General features: G+C 35.2%; 4 protein-coding genes across 9 annotated transcripts in view; 2 read left to right on the forward strand and 2 right to left on the reverse strand.

Annotated features, from left to right (window-relative positions):
* Nucleotides 1-262: 262 nt before the first annotated feature.
* On the forward strand, nt 263-22,936 carry LOC124407475 (E3 ubiquitin-protein ligase RNF8-like). Of its 3 annotated transcripts, none has more exons than XM_046883645.1 (9): nt 263-872; nt 1,233-2,103; nt 2,474-2,911; nt 3,323-3,449; nt 4,290-4,399; nt 4,674-4,781; nt 4,868-4,978; nt 5,507-6,127; nt 22,926-22,936. In XM_046883645.1, the coding sequence occupies exons 1-8, from the start codon at nt 756-758 to the stop codon at nt 5,680-5,682; spliced, it is 2,058 nt and encodes a 685-aa protein (XP_046739601.1). In that variant the 5' UTR covers nt 263-755; the 3' UTR covers nt 5,683-6,127; nt 22,926-22,936. The 3 variants fall into 3 exon arrangements, with proteins under 3 accessions (XP_046739601.1, XP_046739602.1, XP_046739603.1); XM_046883646.1 differs by having other exon boundaries at nt 2,477-2,911; XM_046883647.1 differs by lacking the exon at nt 22,926-22,936 and having other exon boundaries at nt 3,323-3,457; nt 5,507-5,671.
* LOC124406561 (cleft lip and palate transmembrane protein 1 homolog) lies at nt 7,218-12,311 on the reverse strand. Its single transcript, XM_046881996.1, has 7 exons — nt 12,253-12,311; nt 11,120-11,327; nt 9,381-9,980; nt 9,000-9,117; nt 8,734-8,937; nt 8,436-8,573; nt 7,218-8,060 (listed from the first exon to the last, which is right to left on the reverse strand). The coding sequence occupies exons 1-7, from the start codon at nt 12,309-12,311 to the stop codon at nt 7,300-7,302; spliced, it is 2,088 nt and encodes a 695-aa protein (XP_046737952.1). The 3' UTR covers nt 7,218-7,299.
* LOC124407476 (menin) lies at nt 11,681-21,816 on the forward strand. The gene is made up of 4 exons (XM_046883648.1): nt 11,681-12,874; nt 13,911-14,221; nt 14,301-14,440; nt 14,553-21,816. Exons 1-4 carry the CDS (start codon nt 12,310-12,312, stop codon nt 15,352-15,354), a joined length of 1,818 nt encoding a protein of 605 aa, XP_046739604.1. The 5' UTR covers nt 11,681-12,309; the 3' UTR covers nt 15,355-21,816.
* LOC124407474 (signal-induced proliferation-associated 1-like protein 2) overlaps nt 21,973-27,059 on the reverse strand; it is a 65,031-nt gene continuing 59,944 nt past the window's right edge. For 3 of the 4 annotated variants that reach the window (XM_046883642.1, XM_046883641.1, XM_046883640.1), the window contains exons 8-14: nt 26,920-27,026; nt 26,468-26,702; nt 25,964-26,338; nt 25,611-25,877; nt 23,962-25,476; nt 23,630-23,827; nt 21,973-23,554 (exon numbers count right to left, since the gene is read on the reverse strand). In XM_046883642.1, coding sequence (XP_046739598.1) covers nt 23,353-23,554; nt 23,630-23,827; nt 23,962-25,476; nt 25,611-25,877; nt 25,964-26,338; nt 26,468-26,702; nt 26,920-27,026 — 2,899 coding nt within the window. In that variant the 3' untranslated portion in view covers nt 21,973-23,352. The remainder of the gene's footprint in view (nt 23,555-23,629; nt 23,828-23,961; nt 25,477-25,610; nt 25,878-25,963; nt 26,339-26,467; nt 26,703-26,919; nt 27,027-27,059) is intronic. The other variant, XM_046883643.1, reaches the window with a different exon arrangement.

Here is a 27,059-nt window from a genome sequence, read left to right on the forward strand (position 1 = left end):
CGTAATGCGCATGCGCACTGGCTGATTTTGCTTTATAAATAAACGAAACTATACGAGAATCGACGAGTATGAGAGACAGGTGTAAATGGTGAAAGAGACTGAAGACGTACAAATTTATTGCAAACAATCAACTCTTTACAATGAAAAAAATTCAAAAAACCTGTTGATGTCAAATAAATGAATGAACCAAACAAATTTGATCATCAATCAGTTTAAATCAACTATATATACAGCTGATTGAGAACCACTAGTTGAGAACACATGAACTTCCGCTTTGCCAGAAATTTTCTGCGAGTGCATTAACAAGGCTAAACAACGTTATTATAATTTTAATGCATAACTTCAATTACATTAAATCATAACTGTGTATTTATAGATTCATAGTGGGTTAGGTCAGATATCAGTGAGGGTTGTGACTTGTGTCACTTCGAAATACCACTGATAGTACAGAAGGTTTAGTTTGCTGTAAAAGGTTATCGTTTCGGCAATAAAAAAAAGAAAGAGTGAAATTTTTCATTTCCTTTGCTGCGCGAGCCTCTTTTGTTTACATGAGTTTAGCTTTGGGAATAGGACAATGTTGTGAAGGTTTTGTAGCAAGTCCCCTGAGCGATTCTTCGTTCCCAAAACTGAGCACGCAATGCCGTAAGATGAGCTAACCGATGTTGATGTGATCTTCGGCGTGTTTGTAATAATTAACGCAAGATCGACTGCGCCATCAAGTTTCTGAAAATTGTCGAGAACATTCATCAGCTACGATGGAAGAACAAGAAAGTCACAATACGAAAAGAAACATGTCTGATAGCCTGGAGGCCGTGCTTGTCAATGTTGAAAATACCGATCCAAGCAATTTCATTCACATTGACAAAAATGAGGTATTACAGTCTAAATAACATTATTCACACTATAAACTTCACCAGTTGCTCATTGATGTCAGGAGTTTCATGCCCCGTTTCTAACCATGCTTTATCAAACATTCACTCACAAAAGATTTCCTTATCTTTGAGCCGACTGGAGTCAGCTTCAATATGAACTTTCAGTTCAGTTTCACTTCAATCATTGCATGTCATACAATCAGTGTTCTGTTTATGGTAGGTTAACAAATTGCCGGGTATATAATCTTTTTTGTAGAAATGATTTTATCACCTGTTATACTCTTTTTGTATACATTGTACATTTACACTCGAGTCGATAGCACGATTTGTACATCATGAGCATTTCCTATTTTCTCACAGTTTAAAATAGGTAGAGGACGATCGAACGACGAGATACTGGCTAACATTTCAATATCAAGGCAGCATTGCATTATCAAACGCTCAGATGTAGGAGAATGGACGATACAGGACTTCAGTACGACTGGTACCTTTGTCAACGGGAATCAGTTAGCACCGGGTGAAATACGGACGATTAAAATAAATGATTCTATACGGTTCGGTCCGATGTCTGAATTTTTGTACAAGTTGAAAGTACACTCTAAGAGTGAACCCCTTGCCAAGAAAGCCAAGATGTGCGTACCAGAGATGGATTTACGAGATATCGTTATGAAGCAAAAGACTTTTGAAGAATCACAGCAAATGGAAAGGGATAATCTTGCGGAACAAATGAAAGCCAAACACAATGAGCAACTGGAGTTGAAAAATGAACTGGAAAAGTTGTTGAATGAAAGAGAAGCCGCCAATGGAGTGAAGGATCATTTAAACAAACAGATCAACACGCTGGAAAAAAATATAGAGGAAGTTAAAATGGCTGAAATGAATCTTGAAAAATTAAACCGAGAGTTGTCGGAACGATTAGACAAGGAAAGACAAGAGTTTGAGACAAAATTGAATGAGGAGAAAAAGAAACTGGAAGAAGCCTTGGAGATTAGTAGGAAAGAGAAAGAGATGTTGGTGAATAACATGAAAGAACAGTTAGAGAAATTGAAAAACGAACAACAGATTGAGTGCAAAAAGCTAACCGAATCACTCAGCGAAGAAAAGAAAACTGCCGAAAAATTACAGAGTGAAAAGGTTGAAATCGAACAGAGACTTAAGGAGATGGAAGATGCATTACTCAAAATAGAATCAAAGGCCAATGATCTTCAAACTACTCTCGAAAAACAAAATGGTAATTTTATTGACTGTAAAGGTACTCAATAGTTGAGTGGGTATGATGGATAAAATAGATTAAAGTTATTGTTCATCTCAAACATGCAATAAATGCGCAATATTGACAAAATCGTAAATAATAGCCACTTCAGTTTTGTACAATTTTCCTTTTCTGTACTAACGAGGCAATGTTGTTTCTTATGTGAATGCAAATTTCGCATCTACACATATTATAGTTTATTTTTTTTCTTTCAATGTTATTAAGAGTAAAAGTTGTATTCTTTGAAAATTTATTATCAAATTGTTGCAGTGTTGCTCTCTGTAAAACATCGAACTTCACATGTATCCAATGTCTCTTTTTACATAATTTAGTGATTATCATTTTTCAGCAGAATCAGCTGCAAAAGTCGTCGCCCTTGGTACTGTGGCAGAAAACGTTGAGATTATCGACGAGTCACATCTAACGATTCTAGATACGATAGACTTGACCAATGAAACACCTACGAAAAAAGCTGTTGCACCAAGCAGCACGGTGTCAGCTAATGAAGACGTCTTCAATAAAGTTGGCGATATCATGGATGAACAGTTGACATGTAGTATTTGTTCAGAACTATTCGTAACAGCAATGACACTGAATTGTACTCATACATTTTGTCAGTACTGCATAAATACTTGGATGAAGAAAAAGAAAGAATGCCCGGTGTGCAGAACGGCAATAACTGCCATGAATCGATCTTTGGTTGTAGACAATTTCATTGATAAAATGGTGGAAAACTTGTCAGTGGATTATAAGAAACGAAGGACTGAGATCGTTGAAGAACGGAGAGGTAAACTCGGCCTTCCTCTATCTGTGGTAAAATCTAACACCTACCAGTTTTGCACTGTATTATAATTTGTAAAATTGTTTTTAGTATAAATTACATATATTTTTTTCCAAAACGGTGGGTTTTATTGATTCTAGAGATATTATTGGCTATAAGTAAAGAAAAATTAGTTACAACCATCTAGATAGTGAATATCAATGGAACGATTAGTATTTTCAAATCATATGCTACGATTGATTTTTAACAGTGTATCCATCATAAAAATTCTGTTTCAATTTTATACCACAATAAACTGGTAGGTGGTGTAATTGATTGTACCAATCTTATCGATACGGAATCCGCTGCATCAGAAGATGAAATCAAGATTCCATAAATACTACATTTCTCTTACAGATTTAAAATAATATTTTTCAGAACATGAAAGGGCAGCAAACCAACCTGCGAATCAAACAGGTGGAAAGAAAGGTCGAGGACGAGGTAGGGGAGGAAACGCAAATACAAATACTAATCGTGCTGGAAATACTTCTACGGCAGCGACTAGGTCAGTAGGTCAGTGTATAAAATCATCACAATATATACTGACATGGGCTTTTAATTCGGGCAGCATTATTATATAGGGCTAAGTATACACATATTGTTTATTCATTTACTTGGAGTAAAATAGAGATTTCTGGTGGAATTTTCAAAGCGACATATACTAGTATTACATATCTCAATTTAAAAGGGTGCAATATGTTGAAAAGACAAATTTGTAACCGACCTACCAAAAATAACTACATTGTGTTTGAGTAGTTCGAAATTTGTATTCATGATTAGTTTTGTTCATTGTTATGCATGATTGGAAGGTGTGCCAGCTTCTTAGTGTTCCACTTTTCTTGTCAAAACAATTCAACATTCCTGACTGAGATTTTCACATGTTTTGACATGGCTTTGCTAATAATATCCACATCCTGAAAGTGATGTTACTCGTTAGAAATTTTTTACATGTAAACAAGAATGATAGTGACCATATTAATCAATTCCGTAAGCTACTTTTGTTTGATTTGGCTAAATTATTTCTCCTCGTTAGAATTATGCTGTAACATATTTAATGGTGTACATATGTTAAAATTATAGTAGCCCATTTAAGTATATGTTCAAACTTATTATTATTTTTATATCAACGAGGGACTGTATGCGGTATTTAACTTTTCCTGTTACTTAAGTTTCATCAACAATATATTTATGACAATATTAAAATGTTTTCATAATTGATATACTATATTTTTGTTTTGAGCCCCTTGGGATAAAAAAGAGAATAATCAAAGATAAACTGCACAACTGTATGAAAATTAAATCATATAACTATGAAAATATCAAGCGAATAAAATTTATCTGACAGTCGGACAGCCGGTAACAATCACATCCCAAGCAGGACAAGCGGTAGCGATCCGGATTGGAACAATGCCTCAGGGTCAAGGGGTCAACATCGCCAACAACACGCAAGTAGTGGTAGGTGTAAAAAGAAAGGATCTCATTGTCCTGCAGAAATGGTGTTGTGCCGTTTTATTCTATTCTAGAAAGTAGTCTGACTATTCATTGACGAGAATTGGAGCTTTCATAGAATGTACATACGTGTTATGGTATATTCAATCATTGGTACAAGATGCATATCAAAATGTGGTTTCAGTGAAATAAACGGTTGATGGGGTTGGCGTTGATTTTTGACAGTATCTTAGAAAAATCAATATACGTTATTCATCAGACCAATTCATATTTATTGTAGGTGGTACCACGAATCGTGAACAGACACCCGCATCCACCCAGGGTTCAGGTAATACAACCCAACAGACCAACGATGATGACGACGGTTCAACGTGGAGCACGTCAACAGGTATATACAATTTTCTATATCTGGCAAATGACCTGGCAAATTAACGGCATACAAATACAAATTTTTTTGGATTATGGTTGCACCAGACGCCGACGGTGAGGATACCAACTCCCTCTCATCCAGCTACTCCTCTAGTCAGACCTCTGAGGATCAGGAGAGCCACTCCAGAAACATGGACAACATCTCAATCGACTCAGGTACGTCTTGTATTGTATTGTAATTGTCTGTATAGTATATCGACGTTTGTCACCGCACCTCTCGTTTACCCATGATTATTGTATCAGTATAAACGTGAATCATTTCCTTACTTTTAACTTCAACTACAATATAAACATACATATGGGTATTTCTCTTGCATCTCAGAAGTATGTTACATCCAGTGTGAGATTCTGAAATCGATAAGTCCCCATTTTCGATCTGTTAGGGTCATTGCTATATTTTTCACTCATATGTCTTTGGGCACTTATTGATTTTTCCAACTGAAGTGGACTTGAGGCTGAACCGTTCATGAGTAAAGTTTTGGAACAATTTTTTAAAGGATGAGTCAATAGGGTCAATTCATTATTGAAATTTACGGTTTTGAGCATTAGTTGGGATATTTTTTGTGAAGATAATTAAAAAGATGATTAAGAGGAATGTACCGTCGATTTAAAAAATTTCAACAGGATAGTTGCAAGACGATTAAGGTCTCTTTCATGAATATTTTCTCAACCTCTTGACTTCAGATGGCCACAGCACCGACAATAGCTGGGAGGGAATAGACTATGGAGATGAGGATTATTGGAACGAGCCACCGAACGAGTACGTAGAAGGTTTACCTGGTGCCCCTTATGGTGGATATGGTACTTGCTATTGTTGCGGAAGTAGGGGGCATTGGGCTCCAGGATGTCCATTCAGATGATTTTGTGGGATTCACGGGCGAATGAACATATTCTAGAAAAGATTTTGAGGCGTATGCAATATTTATTATTTTCAATCGATTCGTTTGAGGAAAATTGTGTTGCTTCGTTCAGTGACCTGTTGACCAGGTTTATTTGCGTCACTCACAAATAGTATTATCATCAAATTTTGATGATAATACTAGTTGAGCACTTACTGTTTCGAAAATTGTCTGCAGTTATTGGAATTTCATTAATCTCTGTCATCCTGCGATATTCCATTTTTGATGTATCAGCTGTAACCGAAAGTAATTGGAAACTTTCGAAAAACTATATTAATAATTTGAATGATATGTATTTTTTAAGTTCAGACATCCACGGATATTGATTAACATCATCGAAATCATTTTGCTACAGCAGGTTCGTTAGTAGTTTTGTTATTATTTACGTATAGGGTTGATAACAAACGTTATCATATTTAATTTTGAAAGATTTCGCACAAAAAAATCATCCTCATAAAAAAACAAAAAAAATTCAGCACACTCGCTGTATAAGGCTTGAGATAATTATTTTTCAATTCATAGATTGCAGCAGTATTATTATTTCACTGTACATTTTACAGTTAATGAATACCGACTTAATGTTGCAGCAATGAAGTCAGAAAATTGAAAAATAATTACCTATATACAGATATTACTTGTAAGAACTTTGTTTAAAAATTTACGGTGTAATACTTGTAGTAATAAGTTAGAGAATAAATGAAAAATTATTTTGTAAACAAGGAATATTCATCATTTATTAAAAACAATTGGTAAATTCATTTCTAGTAGTACGTATCTACATTTCATCACACAATGGTACGTACAGATCTTATGTCATACTTCTTGTAATGTCGCTAGATCGAATAAACAATGAAAAGTAGTTGAAATTAGTTATAATGAGGCAGATGGTCTAGTAACTTGTAAGCTTACAAGTTGGACTAGCATACAGACGAGATCTGTGTTTTATGAATTTTGGTAGAAATTTTTTTCTCACGAATAGTCATTACATTAATTTTATTCTTGTGCCAATCGACGTTATATGGACTGATTATTAGATAACAGTGAACATGTTTAGCAAATGTATGAGAGTGTGACTGATCAGAAGATCGACAGACCATATTTCATTGCAATACGTCTTTCTTCCTAATCAATACTATGAAATATTAACCAACAATACTAATCGTAAGATGTTGAGTTCGATAACTTTGTAAAGTTCAACAATTGTGAAGGAAGAAACATGTTTGAATCTTGAAAAAATCCAATGTTATATTGCAGAACTATAAATTGAGCTACATACACAGATACAGCATGGATATAGTACAGCTGTATAATGCGCACACGGATTCATGTCAACGATAGACAAAAGCTCAATAATGACAAAGAGTACACCTACGTTTTTCCGTTTTTTGCCTTTCTTTGTTTTTAAACGCAATGATACTACGATATTGCCACATGAAACATGTGATTGTTCATTACAAATTTTTAATATTTCAACTATTATGACAAACGGTGACGTATTTTTAAATACTTTAGGTTTGTTAAATTTATTTAAATCTAATTAACTTAGTACAAACACTTACTTAACATATTTGTTAAATGTTAATCTTTTTTCTTATCTGTTTTAGTTTTCGGAGCATTTTCTATAGCTTTTTGACCATCGCCATCCTTAATCTCGCCTTCCATTTCGCCAGAAAATCCAAACTCATTTACCCTTGTAAGATCAGTCTTGTAAATCCAACGTTGGTATAAGAATATAAAGAACACAATATCGTCACGGAAACAGCCCAGTCGGTATAGCGTTGGCATTTTTATAACAAATGCAAATATGTCATCGATGAAAGTGTTCAGGAATTTATAAGACATCATGCGCCAAGGTAAATGCGCAACGCTTTTCAATTTGTAGTTAATGAATAATTGCGGCGTCATCATTATAAATCCAAAGGTGAGCAAAAATCCATAGAGCATATTAAGGACCCAAGAATACCATCCTTTGTGCTCGAGGTATAGGAGGGAATAGATAGCATACCCACCCAGTAACGGATACAATGCCCACGATAGATATCTAAACGCCAGTCTATCATATTCTTTAGTGGAAGATTCAACGTACGACCCTTTGTCGTGGAATGATAATTTTGGAATTATTCCTAGGATCTTATCATCTCTTCTGACTGTGATATCCACAACTTTGTTAATTTTCCATATTTCTATGCACAATCCGATAGCACAGCTGATCCTCACCACCGTGTTGGTCTCGTTATCCAATACGTAAAGTAGAACTACTAGAGACTGGAATACGTTGAAGAATACCGAACGGACAGACAACCCTTCGAGGGACTTTCGATTATTCCAGAATTGAATGTCTGAAAAACAATTACAGTAAACACCGAATTAGCCAGCTGTTTATTGGAAGCAAAAATTATGTGCTTCATATTTCGCCCCTCTGAACTAAGAAGAAAATATATTCAAGTATAAATGAAAGCAGTCAACTTTACGATTACAAAAAAAAAATTGCAAGAATTGGGTCTTTTTGTGTCAAGGTAACAGTCAACAAGGTACCACTACGTTATAAAGCAGAATGTTATCTTCATGTGAATTATCACAAATGTTTATCTATTATTTGAACTGCTCATGAGATATGCTACTTGTGTATTGTGAAGGTTGCAAAGATTACTGGAATTTCAATAATTCGCTTCTCGGGTATTCTGGAAAATCAATTGGTGAAAATTATGACTTACCATTTTTGAAAGCTAAAAGTTCAAAAACACTGTGCAAAATTGATACAGCGATGGTCATTCCTAGTAGATACGGATTTGTTTCTAACAACGTTTCTTTCAAAGTGTCTTGATCGCTGTCATCCTCCTCTGCTGCATCACCTAAGTAGAAAAAATTACTTCTGAGTTCAATAATTGTGAAAATTAAGTCAACTGTTCTTTGCAAAAATTTCACGGAGTTCAAAGTCAGGCCACAGGGTAACGATTTTTCACATTACTATCAAAACATATTTTGAAAACTTCAAGCTTGAGGACTAAATACCCATAAAGGATGAAGTCCATTTATTCCTCATAGTTTGAGCAGAATAAAGTTGCCATTTGAATAGAGATAGTGGCTGGTATATTAAATGAAGTTCAAGTTCCGTGATTGTCTCATTCAGTGGCTGGTAATCACGTTGCATGTTCCAAAAATCATTGGTGAAAATTACTGGCTTGTACTTGGCTCCCCCAGGCAAGAAGTAAATATCTGCAGAAAAGAACAGAGATAATGTATTTTCATCTAGTGATTTGCTTAATCAGTATACTCACATTCGTCTAAAGGTGGTGGAACTTGTCCTTGGACCCAATTTGTCTGATCTGTCACCAGATTAATTGTTAAGTTGGGATGCCAGTGTGAGACAATTTCTTCCTTCATTGACTCAGCTTTCTGAAATAATAAGAGATTTATAGGTAAGTATCTCCGCTAAGTTTGAAATGGAAAAATGAATTATCATTGGTCATGATCGTTTGCTTTTTTTTGTTCAAAAATCCACAGCATAGTTAAACTGAAATCGGAACAATAGTAGTATTCTAGAATTTACCATAGATTTCTAAGTTTTAAAGAAACAAAAACAAAATAATCGATATGATCAGAATATTTTCACAAAATAAGTGCATATCCGTTATTTTGCTAGACGGAATTAAAGTTACCTCAATTTCTATGGCTGTGGCTGTTGTTTCCCCAGTGAGTAAATTGTGCGTCCTCTGGTATTTGATTTTTTTAAATTTGTTTAGCATTTTCTTTGTGTACGACACATACTGTCCTGCATAAACACCTTTTCCCGCACCAGGATCTGGTGATTTTCCATTGGGAGTGACGTAAATGTGTAAATAAATGGAACCATTGTGTTTTAATTGGTCTGGCGGTGCAAATTTGTGCTTCAATACTTTAGTGCCATCTTGATCAGGCCCACTGTACCAATCGCCGTAAATCATTCCAGATTCCAACCAAATTAGGGCACTTGGATCTTTGTAATCCTTAAAGTCTTCAGCCTCTGACAAGTAAACATACAGATCGAACAATGTTCCATTTTCAAAAATGTTTACCGCAGGTACTTTGGCAATGCCTGCACCAGCGCTGCCACTACTTCCCGGTGTTGCTGTAGCTGGGTCAGTTTGAGGACGCCGGAAAAAGGAACTTATGAAGTAAATAATGAGAGCTCTAATAATCAGTGATTTGGTCACAGCAAAAAATGACTCTAGACGAGTCGGTTGATACTTTTCTCTTTGTTGGTCAATCTCTGCATTTATCTGAAATTTAATGACACCGCATTCATGAAACGTATTGTATTAGGAAATGTGGGTTCAACTCACTATAGAAAAATATTATTGATAAAAATTGTACAGTCGATTATTAGAAAAATTTCACTTGGTCCAAAGTTCCATAATAGAGAATAATTTGGATAATACACAAAGTGTCTTAACAAGCGGCAAGCGTAACATTGAAAACAGGTGACTAGCATTTGACCTAAATGGCCTAAATTAGAAACCTGAATACAAAGGGTTTGAAAAACACGAGCATTGCCAACTGAAGCAGCATACAGAACAGCTGGATAAATCTGTCTAAATCTACAATAAAAGAAATCTTATTTGCGGACTGTGCTTTTTTTTTGGAAACATATACATGCACAGGTTTCTAAAACCTTCAGCTTTCGCAATAACCTTAAAAGAGGAAAAAATTTTCACAACTATATCAAGGTCAGTTATTTGAGATGCCTAAAACCTTGTAGTTGTGTAGTGAGTATTCAGTCACGTGGGATATGCGACTTTTTACTGATATCCTTGCTATGTCAAGCTATCGTCCTATTACATACCAAATATGCCTTACAATGTGAGAAAATGTGAACTTGTTGCAGCAAAGTTGCGACATCTTCGGTGTTTTCTATGAAAATGTGAACCGAGAAGCAAATCGTAGATTGGCGAGACCCTGTATACCGTCATATTCTTACAATCAGTTACTTGAAGGTTAACCCATATGATTTGACAATAGTAATGAAGAGCTAGATTCAAAGTAATATTGAATTTATAGAAAAGTTGGCAATTCCAGGGATAAGCTTATGTGCTGTGACAAATAAAATTTTTAACTATTTTCGATTATTTCGATTGCCATTTCGCGTATTGATCTTTTGCAAACATAAAGATTTCCCGAACGTGTCGTGTACGTGTTAGGTTAGGTTAGACTTGGGTTTATTTCTCGCTGCAAACAAGTTTTCATCAATAACGTATGCATAGTTGACGTATAATATGAAGTCGTTGTCAGCGTTGCGGTTTTCATAATCAACACTTTTATCGAGAGTAACTCCCGCAAGCTTTAATTGGAGTTAATTAATTTTTGACACAACGAAACAGGATTTTTCATCTTGGCGGGGTTATAAATGGAATTTACTTACATCTCGTGGACTATCGGGATCGTCTGCTGTCACTAATTCTCCATTTCCTTGATGGTTTTCCATGTTTTCTTGCCTCTCCTCACCCACAAGATGATTTTCGTTTTCCTCGCCACCCGCCATTTTCGTTTTCACGCGATTGATGAAAAAACAGTGCTGGAGAGAGGGAGAGACAGAGAAGGAGCGAGTCTGACGGAAGTCAGTTGCTCGACTACCCGTGAAAGGGGGGATTCGATATTACTACCAAGGTTCCAATTGCGTAACATATTTACAGCAGGAAAAAATGAACCCTAAATCGTTGACTGAAAAATTCTGTCAACGCCAAAATCTACAATCCAAATTAAGATTAGTTCAGGATTTTGTGAGAAATGCTTACTGAATTGAAATTTCATGAAATTACGTTGGAGGCTCATGATACTCGTGTCAATGCATAAATTGTTAGGTATAAAGTTATTTAAATTGCTTGATTTGTGGGGGAATTGTTGACGGAAAGTAAACTGATTCAACTACACATATTCATGAATGAACTAATGGAAAAAAGAAAATTTTATTCCACTTTGATGATGGGAATTTATGACTTCAGTCTTCCAGTCAACGTTTCTGTCCGTTAAAAAGAAGTAAAGCTGCATAAGCTTGATAATCCGGTTATACGTATTAAAAACAATCTATGGAAGGTAATGTCATTCCATCTGCGATAAATCAGTGTTGATAATGATGTATAAAAGAACCTGAATTTCAACATTTGTATTTATAATATTTAGAAGAACGGATGTCACGTGGACGATGGGACAATAGACGCGTGTCAAGTATGATGAGATCAATTACACGATGTAAATAACACGCTTAAAATTATTTAGGTTACCGGATAATAAAATAAGTTTAGAATTACCGTAATGTAAAAATTGCTCTCATTACGCAAATACACTTCGTTATGTAACTTGAATATATTTCGAAATGCAACGACGCTGTCCGCCATGCTGGCGTCTGCGAGATTCAACGTTTTCTGTCAAAAATGATTAGTTTTCAAGTAATACGATGAAAAGGACCGACTAGCCGGGTGAAGTAAAACGTTGATCGTTAACGTAACTCGATTAAAATTTCCTGAATTAAAAGTTTCAGTCAAGATAAAGGAGTACGGTAGAAATTTCTCCTCTGGCAAGACATGGGAGCCCGTGAATGGTGCCAGTCGCGACATGGCGGGTTTTCGAGAAGAGGATAAAGCGCTATTTCCCATTCAAAGCATATCTTCGATAGTAGAAATATTTAAAAATCAATTGGAAAACAGCTCGGAGCCGGACTTGGCGTTGTTGTCAATACTCGTTGGTGCGGTTGAGAATTCTTTGACGTGTAATCGGACATTTGCGTCGCAAGAGACCGCTGTTTACGACGAGCCGAAACTTCCAGCGGTAGAATTTCACATCGCCGAAGCTTTGTACACGAAATTTCACGCGGTTATTAAAGGAGCCGTCGACCTCACAGTTTACGACACTAAATACGCGACCAGAGAGCTTGTCAAAAAAGTCTCAGATGTCATATGGAATTCCCTGACACGCAGTTACTACAAGGATCGAGCGCATCTTCAAAGTTTGTACAGTTACTTGACAGCTAACAAATTGGATTGTTTCGGTGTCGCTTTCGCCGTCGTTGCCGGCTGTCAAGTCTTGGGATTCAAAGATGTTCATCTTGCTATGTCCGAAGACCATGCATGGGTTGTATACGGCGAAGACGGTGTCGAGACTGCTGAGGTCACATGGCACGGTAAGTTCCCTAAGGATTCTTCATTTTCTAAAAAAGACTATTCGTCAGGATCGCTACAAGCCATCTCAAGTCATTTTCATACGTTGCAAGTGTGCGATACACGCAAGAGACTAGTTTTACAATATGCAATTTTGCTCATACAAAAACTTTCACGTCGCGTTACGTTGGACGTGAGTATTCCTCGAAAGTAAGAGACTGGCAAATTACTGCTTGAAAAATTTATTGTATCGCATAACGGTGAGGATCTGGAATAAGTTTGATCGATTTGTAATACATGAGTCATTTCGTGAGCTTGTTTGAAAGACTATAAATCGTGCGATACTTATTGTAATAATTTAGAACATTGTCTTATTTTTATATGCGTTGATACTTGGAGCATCATGCAACAATCAGCACAGCGTTTCATGGAGTAGTCTATAAATAACAGTCAAATATCGAGAATGATACATAAAAGTCCCGGAAGTGAAAGTTTAGTGTTGAAACTCTTTTTCGTTGTAATTTATATGCTGCAAACGTTATGAATGATGCTTTGGTAATTCAACTGCATTAGAATATTTTCAAGCTATTAACTTCCCGAGAAACGTACCCAGTTACTGGCTCTGGAACTCTCAGCACGTCTGTGCAACACAAATTACCACTATTTCTATTTATAAAAAATGTCTTACATCAAATACCTTACGACTTAATCTCATTTTACTCCTTGCTCTTATTGTCCTAAGGGCCAAAAGACAAGTCCTAGATACGTTTATCCAAAAACTGAGATTTTTTCTTTTTCTAAAGGAAACATAAAGGTAAGTTGACTTTAACTAAGACATACTATAAAAACATTTTGCATACCTTGTCCTCACAATTGCAGAGGTAAATTGAATAATAAACCGAGCAAGTGGTTCGTAACAATGTTTCTTGGATGTTATTCAACTTGTACTCTCAAGGAGTCAATGGCGATTTACTCATGGATGAAATGTTTGAACATCCCTTATTTTACTTGGTTTCGTACAACAATATTATGGATAATGTATTTTGTGTTGATTATCAGGGAAAGGGAACGAGGATAAACGCGGTCAGCCAGTTGAACCGGGGATTGCATCTAGATCCTGGTTATACGTCAATGGTCAAGCAGTTGTATGTTCACGAACGATGGAAGTTGCTACAATTGTTTCTGCCATAAATCCAAGTCTCAGTGCAACTGCTGATGCGGCTGAAGTGGCTCTACTGCAACAGGAATTATTGTGGTTATTATATGATCTGGGACATCTGGCAAAGTATCCAATGGCACTCGGAAATCTCGGAGATTTGGAAGAAGCCGCTCCTACACCTGGCAGGCCGCCTGCCGTTCACTTGTTTCAGGTATCTGTTCATCCCCTATCAGAGTCATGGATTTACAATAATAGAGAATTGACTAAACATTACTTTGATATTTTTGCAGGAGGCTGTCAGATCAGCGAGAAAATATTATGGCAATGCGCATGTTTACCCATATACTTATCAAGGAGGATATTTATACAGGCATGGGTTACACGCAAATGCACTTGCGTCGTGGGCTGGTGCAGCAGATGTTCTGAGAAAGTTAGTGAAGCGTTTCAATAGTATAAAAAATAATTTGATATTGAAAGTACATCCAAAGATTATCGATGAATAAATATACAACATTAATATTGAAATATCCGCTTTGTTTCAGGTATGATTATTCGAGAGACGATGGTGAAATATATAAGGAGCTACTTGAAATAGCAAACGAATTGATACCCCACACAGTCAGGGCAGACGAGCGACTTCTGCGACAACCGCGCTGCTTTGCTTATCTTCTGCGTTTTTATGATGGCATATGTCAGTGGGAAGAAGGTGCGAATACACCAGTTTTGCACATTGGTTGGGCAAGACCGTTGGTGAATACAATATCGAAGTTTGATGCGAATATCAGAGCTCAGGTTATCATAGAATGTTATGATGCGGATCAGAAGTCTGAAGAGGATAAGGCGCAAAAGCGGGAAGCAAGTATTGACGAAGCGCTGAATAACAACAACAATAATTATTGCAAGACCAAGGAAAGGGGTAACACAGCTCGCGATTTAATAAAAAGTCTCGAATCAAAAGTCCCTGCAACTCCGGCGCCGACGCATCCGAGTATTCAAGCTCTGACTGCCGCATGCAGTGAAAAAATACTAAATAGGGATTACCTGCTACAAGGAGGTGGGGAACCGTTTGTAGCACCGCCGGAAAACGCTTTGCCTGTTGAACCATCCACATCGCAGGAACAGCTTGATCCTGAAATTGAAAACGATCTGGAAAATGAGAAGCCGAGAATAACTTTATACAGTCAGAAAATGAAGGGCCTAAAAGACTTGTTACTTGCCGAAAAGTTGAACACGCATGCAATATCGTTGCAACTAACCGCCCAAAGCCAGGTACAAATTGGTAAAAAAGGTAGAGGTAGTGACGAAGGTGTTAGTCAGCGTCCAAAAAGGACGCGCAGGGAGTAGCATTGGCATACATGTTTTGTATGATTGAATATTAAGATACAGTATCTTATATCTTCCTAAGAAATCTCTTAACGACAATGATAATAGAAGCAATCGATGCGACGAATCAATGATATCCGTTCTTAACTATCAATTATTACAGTGAAATTCATTGATAAACTGGTATCGACATGGTTGCAAATTCAAATATCACGTTGTTCATACGGAGTTCATTTTTTGTTCTGATCAATAATTAATTTGAACAATGTATATTCAAATGGATTCTTGAACTGGTCCGTCACATCGTTTGGTAGTATGAATTGATACTCTATTATCTGTTGGTGGTGCATAATAATTATACAATCCAATGTAGGTTTATTCAGCCCCTAAAGATAGGATGCTTACATTACAGATGAAATAATAAATATTATTATTATCGATAGGTGTAGGTAGTGTAGAAAATGTTGAGAAAAAAATTTTGTAGGAGAGTACAAAAAAGTTATTTGATTTTCGAGTCAAATGAAAAATAGGTGCTTGTGTCATGTCTTTTTATGTGAAATTAATGAGGCCTAGTTAAGATTAAGAAAGAAATGATTTGTAAGTATTGTAAGAAAAAAAAAAAAAAAAAAAACGAAACAAAAGAGAAGAGAAACAAAGTAACGTTAAATTTTTCGGAGTAAAATACTTGTGGAAAATCTCGTTTGTAAGTGAAAAATGACTGACAAAAGTTTCGGGCAAGTACAAAGTGCTACTTTGCGATGGAGTATTTAATCGAACACCAAGTTCACATCGCGTGGTATTAAATTGCTCGTTACTCGGAACCTAGATAATAAAAAGATTTGACATCTGCATCTGTAAATAAAAATAAGGTACTATGCTACCTGTTCTATTAATCACAATGATTGCTCATCGGTGATGATGGATTCACACACTTATTAGTCTATTTCTATTTTCTTGTTGCACTTTTGCTTATTTATTGATTCAAGTTTCTCTAATTATCTATTGCACTATTAATTATGATTAACAAGTTAATGTTAATGTTTTTTACGTGAAGTAGATGAACTTTTGTTAGACTTACGCTTTTAAAATCTAGTACGAACGATAGAAAGAGGTAAAAAAAACCTAAAACTACAACATTCCACTCCATAGGTGGTGCAAAATGATTAATTTTATTTAACTAAGGTATTTTAAGCATCAAATGCTCGCTTATTTTTATAACTATTTATTTCCAGAGTAATTATGAGTATTTTTAGATTAATTGTAATTTTTATTTCCCGGCTCTTTTATTGCCACAGAATTACTTGTAGCTTGGATATTAATTTGAAAAGCTCGTATAATATATTTCTACATACTCATTCGATGATCTGAGGATAGAAATAGAATTTCCAATGGATACCTTGACTAATTCATACGCAACTTTCTTAAGCTTTGAAGCGCATAGTAGGGAAAACTGGATTTTATTACCAGTTAGAGAATATTTAGTTTCTTATAGATACTCGAAGAGAGAAAAAGGTTTAAATACATCAGCAGTCCTTAACGCATCTTGTATACAACTAATTCTCACCTTCAAATGTTTGAGTGCAGTATTTTACGAAAATATCCAATAGAGTAGCATATGAATCAAGTTTTGGTAACTGCGTGTTATTCTTTGCCAGCGTTAGACTTTGATAGAGAAAATCTGTGTTTCTAATTGATTCCTATTTAATGTGCGGATGATGAGAGGCTATGTATTTACGTAGAAAAAAATTCAACCAAAAATTCACTCATTTTTAAATGTAAATTACAATAACTGTATAACCATGATATGCGAAATGTCATAATCAATTAATCTGTATTTCACCATGCGATTTACAAAAAGTGAAAAATCGAAAGTCATCCTCCATAGCTCATAAGCTACTCTAATAATATTGAAATTGTGTATGATTTACGACACCTTTTGACCAGGAAGTTAATAATCTTACTGAATATACTGGTATACGTATGATATATTTATCAATACTATCTAGAGTCAGTTTTCAGGCCATACTGTTTGACAGGTATTTATCAGGCGCCAGCTGAATTCTGTTGGCTTTATTTCTTGATGTAAACAAAAAGCTTGATAGGAATTTCCAAGATTTTTGTGTGCAAAAAAGTGGTCGTGAATTTACCAAATAATTTGGAATTTGGTATTGAAAAATGACGAGAGAGTATATTATCAAAGAATATTCAATGGATTTTAACGATCAGTACAATTGATGACAGCTAATAATTTACAGTTGGCAACTGGAAGCAAAAGAATTTGTATATACAATAATTCGTTGCAAAGTGGGTACATAATAGTATTATGTAGCATCTTTCCTTAATTACCTCGATGATTCTTGAACTGAAATACCATTTACGTAACTAAATGGAGGTGAATTTCCATGCTCGACAAATGTACGTCATGACATTCTTATTTTAATTTTTTTCTTTCATCTATGAGTATCATGAGGTATTCATTTTATAAGGTTTGAGAGGTTGTTGAAGTATGGTTTGTTAAATGCGAAGTAGAGTAAAAAGATCCAATAAAAAGATCAATGGTCACATAATATTGAAAGGCGCTATCTTACTGTGATGCAGAATATGCTATATTATACTAGTGATCATAGTAATAATATAGGAAATATATTAAATATGAATTGTCTTAATGATGAACTGTCGCTTTATCCTGCAGCAAAGAGTCTCTGAGTACAAAATTACAAATGACACGCCTGTATATGAAGCTTTCTTCGTTGGAAGATATTAATTCAAAACTTCATGCACTGCTCATTTCTTAATTTTCCGACAATACGATACTGTTTGGGCAAATCGTGTTCCCACTTAAAAGTACTGAGATGGAAGATATGATGGAATTGAGAAATTGTGAACGCTTAGTTTCGAATATAGTTCTTCCGACGAAGACATTCGATTGATGTAATGAACTGATTTTCTATGTTTAGTGGATAAACTTCTATTTTTATTTTGCGATCTCTTGAAGTTTTTACTTTTTCACAAGAAGCATATATTACCTGATGTTACATTAGCAATTCGCACATTAGATTCAACATTATATTCATAATACTTTATCATGCATATTCAACAATGCATGAGAAAAGATGAAATAAGGCAGTAAATTGTCATGCATCTCGTCAAAGAAGAGACGCTATGAAAATTGCTTCAAGATATCGCGAATTTATAAACCAAAACATTTAAACCCTGCAGGTGAGAACTGGTGCATAATATGTAGCATGAAATTTGAAAAAAATCTATCATGTAGTAAAATAATTAGCATTAGTTGCTAAATGGCACTCACTGGAGGAAAAAAATATATGAATTTTTAACGCACAGTACATTTGACTGTTTTTGGCAAAATATTTGCTAACTGTTACGTAGAATCAGCTCCTACACATTATAATAGTTGTTAAATATTTTGTACAAGCATTATATCTTCTTCCATATTATAACTTATTGTATACGAAAAAACAATATGACAAAAAATTAATTTAGCGCTTGCAAAAGATGTTCAGTAATTGGAAAATTCAACTTCGTTGCGAGCCATTGTTAATTTCCAATTAGGGTATTTCATAACAATTTCAATATGCATAACTTGATATTTGCAATGGTGCGAATATTTCTATATACGTATGATATACCTATAATGGGAGTAGGCTACTTATGCACATTTAGGTTGTGTATTAAGTGTAGTAAGAAATATATTTGACTCGAGTATGCTGCGCGCCATTCTCAGTATTTGATGTTACATTGACTAATTTATTAGTAAATGGTAAATGTGAAGGTGTTAATGTGCATAATACTAGCAACATAAAAAAATGAAAAATATGGTAAACAAAACAGTATTTTTATATTAGCAAAGTATAAACGTGAACTTGGCTTTTTAGTTGGATTGAAATTTTTTTAGCAAAATTGTAATACCGTGAGCAATTTTTTTTTTTTACTGTTCTGTGTATAGTTATGACAAATGTTATCCATGAACATCAGCTAACAATGCTTCGAATTTTTAATTCAAATTCAATTTACTTTATACGTATTTGTACATTTTAATCAATATAATGTATATTGAAGAATATCAGAGGCAAATTTAGAATATCTTAGAGGCACAAAATATGAATTATATTATAACATACCTACTTGTACCAATAATCTCTTTCGATATTTTTATTATCTTTTAGATACGACGGTTGTATAATTAATACTATTACGAATACTATATTATTTTATTCCTTGAAAATTGAGTGTCTCATGTTACTGAGCCAAGTCCGCTCAAATATTGATTTGATTTCGACAATGAAGTGTTTGGCATAATTAAAACCATGCAAAAATGTATACATAAATATTCGTCGAAAGTACTTCTTACTGTCAGGAAAATATTCAAATTCCATTGGGCGATGCAAAGACCAAAATCATAAAATTTTGACTTCTGATTCCTCCAGTACTTTGGGTTTGTCGGATGAAAAAAAGTTGTTCAATAACGCGATGAAAAAAAACAAAAAAACGAACTGCCGTGACTGATAGATTATGATTTTTCGTCTAATTTATTTTTTCTATTTTGTATTACCCGTTTCATTATTCTTACATAACTGATCACCCCGCTATTTCTTTTCTGATACCTAGGAGCCAACAGAAACTGTTGTGTGCCATAAACTGTAATTTTTAATTTAATAATAATAATAATGATATTCCATGTAACATGTTACATGAATCAAATTGTTGAACATCTAGCTTATTGTTTCCAACGGTATTTCTGTAACTGGAATCTATTCAATGGGAATTATTTTATTTCCCCAGGAATAATTACTACTTAATTGTTGTTTGCGCACAAATTGACCTAATATATCACCTATTTGGTTCGTTATGTCGGCCGACTTGTATTTGAGAAATGTAAATAAGTAATGCTTGAAAATTTGGATATTGTATAGATGTATAATACGAGTGTTAGTATACCGAACAGAGAAATACGTATACCAAGCTGAATACATCGGCTCTTTGTTGATGGAATCTGTTGAACTAAATTTTTTTTAAAGCAGAATATTCGTTTACTCGTGATGAAAAGAAAATTTCGAAAACTACATGCAACAAAATTATATAATCGCTAAATTTCAGGGTTAAAATCGAATAATAAACAATGAATGTAGCATGTGCGTTCACTGAAGTTTGATGCGGCATGCATATTTTTGTATTGAATTTGCTTCATCAAGCTGCTTTAAAAATATTTTTACTGACTTATGGATCGCTGAAGAAATGACGTAAAGTATTGCATCTATATTTTATCTCGGTCTTCGAGCTGTTATTAAATTTAAACTACTTAGAATTTCTCAACTAATCGTCATAACTTCCATAGAGAAAAACTTATTAGAATCAAAGCCACTAAGATAATGCAATTCAATAATTCATTTCAGTTACGATCTTTCATGTACTTAAAATGCTTGATTTCAAGCTGCATCAGTGATACATTAATAGTAATAATGATGATTCTGAAATCTGCAAGTGCAATCTGTTTGCGATAAGAAGAAGTGACTTTATTCTAATAATACTTTCACATTGTTCGTAATGTAATTACAACTCTTACTGAAAAAATTGAACCAGAAAGAAATTGGAAGCTACGTAGCAAAGTGATGAAGAAAATTCACATTGAGCCATGCTACTGAAAACAATCCTTCTTCCCATCGCTGCAGGGCATTCATAGAGCACCATTTCAATTTCAGTCCAATTTTGAATGGATTTGTACTGTATATCTCCTGTTACTTGGTGGTGGCAGTAAAGTAAATGAAGAAGACCTTTATTGTTATTTGCTTTGATCCGTTCTTGAGACTTGTGGATGAAGTGGTGCTCTTTGTAAAGTGTGCAGATTTTATGTTGATTATCCACACATTGTTAAGAAACATAACACTGAGTTGTAAAAAATATTAAAAATATGTCTTGTTTTTCTGTGGATCATAATAAACTATTTTATTCTAAATTGATGACGTGTTCAACCATTATTCCAATAGAATAATCAAGCCTCACATTGTCTTGGATTGTGGAAGATTGATCCTTTTTTTTTAAGATGTAGAGGATACATTATACATTTATTGTATCATTTACACAATTTCAACAGATGATGTCTTGTCTATTTCAGTAAGCGGTAAACAAATAATATGAATCGATGTTGAATATATATTATTATCATTATTATTACTATAATTATTATTTGTAGGCACGAGGAATGTCCAGAAATAGCAATTTTTGTGACATAAAAGTTATGAGTCTCTAACTAGAATAAGGATTGATTACAATATAAAAGATTTAAATAAATTACAATATTAATTAGGGTAATTCTTAATGTAATAAGTAATATTTGGTCATTGATCGCTTTTATACTAACATGAAAAGCTAATGAATAGTAATTCATTCGATTCAACCAAACCCATCTTTTTACGTGCACAGAATTTAGTGATGGTGGGTAATAATTATATGAACAAAATCAAAGTCTATTATGAAAAATGATAATCATTTCATTCAAAGATTAGACAAATTAGATTACATATCAGAATCAGTTTAATTCAGTGCATATAACGCGTCAAAGGAGTACGGTGCGTTGGTAACTTATAATTTATATTGTGTTTTGAGTTTTTAACTTTAAAGAAAAAAAGTCAAGATTACTTATGGCTATTCAGTCACATTGTAATTGGTTTTACTCTATTGTGGTACCAAATGATTTTTGTAATGTGGCGATATGACTAATCCTCGGAAGTCGTAAGCTTCATCTCTTATTATAGAATGATTCATGTTACAGAAAAATTTTGGTGATACGGTTTTGAAGATACGTATCTACATGAATATGTAGTATTGATACCATTTTGAATAAACTCCTAGAGTTATGGTAGTATTATTATTTAGCTAATTGAAAAAATGACTGCAATATATTCTTACCGATAACTGTATCGCGCAAAAACAGTTAAACTGAAAACATATACCAGTTATAGAAACAGTTGAATTATCCGTACAAAAACTTTCATGTTATCAGTGCGTCAGTAGTAATATTTTCAGCTATAATTATAGCATTGAACAAGTGTTTACCAATAATTATTCAAAGGGATTTAACGTGAGGGAGTATTTTCAAAGTGCATTGTCATGAAACTTATATATTAATTCTTAAAAACTAGTTTGCCTCGAGTCTGCATTGTAAGTCAACTGGTTATTACATACGTCGATTGGTATTTTATATTTAGACTTTAAATTCTGTCCCTAATACTGTATTTACACGTTATTACTAAAATAACTTATAAACAATTGCGGCTAATGAAATTGCTTGATTAGAATGCTGCTAGGATTTACACATAGTTCTCGAAACAATGTGCAATACTTGAATGAATCACCTGTAACTATTTTTGGGGATTTATGTGCTTTATACTATTTATTCAAATTCAACGTGTCACTCGTAAATAACAGATGCAAAGGAAACAAACATCACGTAGAAAGGAGCCACCTGAAAATGGTACGGTTACAAGTCTTAAGATTTGAATGGTGCGATGTAATATTGATCTTTATGATACGGTTCAACAGAACGTTGTTAGGAGTGAAAGGTTCAATGTTAGTTAGAAGGTGATCAGAAAAGAAGTTCAAGAAGTGAAATTGTAATTTAAAAATGAGTTGCGAGTTAGAGCCTGTGGTTTTTGTAATCAATGAAGCACCAGTTTGGTTTATAGGTCATTTCAGGCGGAGATGCAAGATGGATGATTAGATTCAATTTACAATCGCTTAACATTTGCAGGCATTGTATTCTATTCTGCTTATATCAGTCTTTAGTTTTTTGTATTTCCACAGATTCTTAGTATTGACGTTTATCTCTGGACCATTAATTATATTCCAGTTAAACTGGATTATATACTTAATACAATATGAGGGATGGTTCCATTCTACATAATTATATATTGACAGGGTATCGTGTTACTCATATTTCTCTACTCTACACGTAGTTCACACCTACTTTAGATAATATATCAACTACAGAAAATAATATATTTATTGATGATCAATTGTTTGGAAGAACCATTCTGTGAATCGACGCAGCTGCTGAGCAGCTGCATGGCTTTCGTCTTGCAAGCGTCGATTTTCATCTCGAAGGCGACGCACTTCATCTTCCAAAGAAAGACGACGCCTTGTTTCTCTTGCGACTCGCAATTCTAAAGTTGATAGATGAGATTGCAGGTCGCAAACGTTTCCCCTAAAAATTGAAACCAACTTAGTCGATATAGAAGCTTAGTTTTCAGGATTTCAAAATTTAATTGTCTGCACTTACGAGACTGTTGTACCTCCGTCGATGACTCTTTCTTCCGACCAGTCCTGGCCTAATTGTTTTATAGCTCTATTTGTGGAGTCCATGAGACTGGGCCAATCTATCTCTCCATCGATCTGTGATTTTGAATCTCTTGCCACGGTTAAATTACCTATTGGCTTTGACGTGGTATGAGGGGACTTTGTGACACGTGGGGATAATCTGAAATATAAAAAAAAGAAATTTATTCGCGGGGTTAGTATATCGCTTGATGGTGTATTCAAGACAGATTACATTGCTAAATGATTGCGCACATTCACAAAAACAGTTATTCAGTAAAAGTTTAACTGCCTCACCTCTCTTCTTTGGATAGTTTGTTTTCGCTTGGTGCAGGGCTAGATGCTGTACTCGCATTAGAGATCACAGTAGCAGGCCGGGCCATTGTCAAAATCACTTCCGACACGTTTCCATTTTCCTGTCCATTTGTTGGCAGGACGCTCAGCGTTGAGGTGCTGTTTCCACATAAATTTTCCCTCGATCTACATCGATTCTGTATCTCGATCATATTGTTGTTTAATTTGTTGGAGTTTTGATTGTTCGATATTATAGGAGGTACATTGTTATTTGGAATATGATTATTTGATAGCTGTATATCATCAGCAATGTAGTCAGGGTTTATCAACTTCATTAAATCCTCTTGCAGTGTACTAGACGATAAATTGGCTGAATTCCTGTGTGAATTTCTAGCTCCAGGTTTTGGCCTCGGACTCTGATTTCTCGAACTACCACTTGATGGAGTTAAATTTCCACCCCGATGTCGATTAGCTCTACGCAATCTGGGCGATACGTTTCCGGAACCATTTGACAACTCGTCTTCGCTCGGAAGGGTCGAAATATCAGTTGAATTCCCGTCAGTCATTCTCGTATCCGGAGGTAGACTAGAAGTAATGTCTTTTTGTCTGTATTCAACTTTGTGAGGTACTGGTCTCTCAGAGATACTGGTTTTTAAGCATGTCACCTTCTCACCAACTTTAAACTCATGTGGAATCTCGTATCTTATTATATCTCTGTTGATATCAATTTGTTCTACTTTCTTGTCGTGATGTTGATGGTCTACACTGTACTTTGTGTCGCTCTGAACAGTCTCAGTTTCGTACTTGCTTTTTCTCAGTTCAGAATGCACTTCTTCGAATTCGTAATTGTAACTCCGCTTATCATTAGTTTTATTATCGTGATGTTCACATTTTCCATTCCTATCGTTAATTTTCACATCACATATATCAAATTTCGAGTTCCTTTCATTCGCTTTCAGACCCTGTTCGTATTTGACGTTCCCTTTGTCGGGTGTTGATTGTTCATAGTCACTAAATCTCACCAGATTATTATTGCTTCCGGATTTTGGTAGACTGTATGTAGCATTTTGAGCTAGTGGTAATGAATTCGAAACTGTTAATTTCTGATGTCCATGGCTTTCATTCTTATGCAAATCTCTATGCGACGCGTAAACGTTTTCTTGTTTAATTTCGTATTTTTCTTTCTGAAGCTTAACGTAGTTAGAGGTAGGTTCCTGACTACGCTGCATGTTTTCAATTCTCTGATAATTTTCATGTCTACTATTTTCCAAAGCTCTTTGCGACACATAATTACTCTCTTTTGAATAATGTTCATGGTTGTGGTACTTCATACTATTGCTGGTACTTTCGACCATCTGTTTTGTCATTGCATAGTGACCATGTTCCTTTTCCTTTTTTTGAGTGGATCCATTTTTGTTCCCTGTTAATACTTGATAATTTTGCCTAGCTGGAAGCGGCGGAGGCGTTCCATCCACACGTAAATTGGTATCCTGTTCTTGGGGCTCCAGGAGTTCATACCTGTTGGAAAACGAAATTTTACTTAATTTAAACCTAAACAGTAAAGACGCTTGTATCATGTTGATATCAAAATCGTTTTTACAAGTATGTAGACCTGAAATAGCACTCGTAGGTATTTATCAAAATTACATTACCATCTATCGTCGGCGCTGCTGTGCCCGCTGCTACTGCTCGTCATGGTGCCTTCAAGGGGAAATCTTGGATCATTGAAAGATCTCGAACTAGACCCTGTACCATATCCAGAGCTGTTGCTCGATCGTGGAGGGCTGAAAGATCTGTCGTAGCGTCTCTGATGTGACATAGCGGTCTGTTGCGTTGGAGTGCTATCAGGATTTGTGACATTCTCGTAATCACCTTCGTAGTTATTTGACAAGTATTGACAGTTTTGCAAAGTGCACCCTCTGAAAAGACCATAATAGACCAATATCGTTCATTACAGACTCCATTATTAGTGCATCTCAAATTTTTTCAGTTCAAATAAACTGACCTTCGTGGGTTGCCATCAGGCATTGGTGGCACCACGGTGACTGTAACCTGCGCGCTGGTTTTTAAAAGATCAACCATTTGATCGTGACTCAGGGTTGAAACTGCAACTTTGCATATCTCGACCAGCCTTGATCCTTGCCTGAGTCCAGACTGCCAAGCAAGTCCCATGCTTTCAACTTGGGTCACAACGCCATCTGGTTGAACGTGAAAACCCAGTTGACCCAAATTATTCCGTTTAAGTGACAACTCGGAAGCAGGGAATCCTTGCGTTACAGCCCGTAATCGTGAAACGATCTCCATCAGCTCATCCCTTTCCCCATAGTCACCACGAACGTGAATCGTCACGCATTCACCTTGGTGATAGTAAAGCCTCAGACTAAAACAAAGCAGAATTCGATTTTTATTACTTGAATAGCATCGGTTAATTAAGTTAAGCCAAGAGCAGATCGATATTTGATCATTTTTGTCAATGTTCACGTATTTGAAAATGTAGAAGAATTATTACCTGTTCGTCTGGGCATGCCAACCAAGGATGCTGATGCAAGCAGCTACAAATACAACTTGACGTGAATGTTCTTCGATCAGAACTATTGTGTCTACACTTATTCCTAGGTAACAGTCTGTGTTTTGATTGCTGTCTTCTAAAATCACCTGCCAGCATATACCTCCTCGCTGTGTCGCGTCGCACGACAGGCGAGGACGAATCGGTACCTTCTTTTTACTGCTGAATGAGAGCATAGCTAGAAAAAAAAAAACGATAGTTTAATTACAATAATTTTGGAATTTTGTCCTCATTTTGCGCCAAACGAGTATAAGTATAAGTTATTAGCGTTCCTGAAGTTCTAAGTTTGGTACGCATATAATCAAAGGTTATAATTGCAATTTGAGTGAAGAAGAATCGTAATCTGGGTTCTAGGATATCTCTATAGTTCTATGACAGTATAGCATTGTACTTACAAAATTTTTGTCCGGTATCAACAACAGTGGTAGAGGAGTAATTCGTAGCCAAGTCTTTGAGATACTCTTGCCTAGTTCTGGTAGCCATTGTTGCAAACTTTTCAGATCTGCGAAAAAACCATACAAAATTCGTACATTGA

Source organism: Diprion similis, chromosome 6 (genome assembly GCF_021155765.1).
Source record: "Diprion similis isolate iyDipSimi1 chromosome 6, iyDipSimi1.1, whole genome shotgun sequence".
NCBI lineage: Eukaryota > Metazoa > Arthropoda > Insecta > Hymenoptera > Diprionidae > Diprion > Diprion similis.

Bases quoted from the DNA above. Each gene is read 5' to 3' on its own strand.
- LOC124407475 (XM_046883645.1), top strand. From the start codon at position 756: ATGGAAGAACAAGAAAGTCACAATACGAAAAGAAACATGTCTGATAGC. The intron at 873-1,232 runs GTATTACAGTCT...ATTTTCTCACAG, and splicing joins TTCACATTGACAAAAATGAG to TTTAAAATAGGTAGAGGACG. The intron at 4,400-4,673 runs GTAGGTGTAAAA...TATTTATTGTAG, and splicing joins CCAACAACACGCAAGTAGTG to GTGGTACCACGAATCGTGAA.
- LOC124407476 (XM_046883648.1), top strand. From the start codon at position 12,310: ATGGCGGGTTTTCGAGAAGAGGATAAAGCGCTATTTCCCATTCAAAGC. The intron at 12,875-13,910 runs GTAAGTTCCCTA...GTTGATTATCAG, and splicing joins TGCTGAGGTCACATGGCACG to GGAAAGGGAACGAGGATAAA. The intron at 14,441-14,552 runs GTTAGTGAAGCG...GCTTTGTTTCAG, and splicing joins GCAGCAGATGTTCTGAGAAA to GTATGATTATTCGAGAGACG.
- LOC124406561 (XM_046881996.1), bottom strand. From the start codon at position 12,311: ATGTCGCGACTGGCACCATTCACGGGCTCCCATGTCTTGCCAGAGGAG. The intron at 9,118-9,380 runs GTAACTTTAATT...TTATTATTTCAG, and splicing joins CCACAGCCATAGAAATTGAG to AAAGCTGAGTCAATGAAGGA. The intron at 8,061-8,435 runs GTAAGTCATAAT...ATTGTTTTTCAG, and splicing joins ACTTTTAGCTTTCAAAAATG to ACATTCAATTCTGGAATAAT.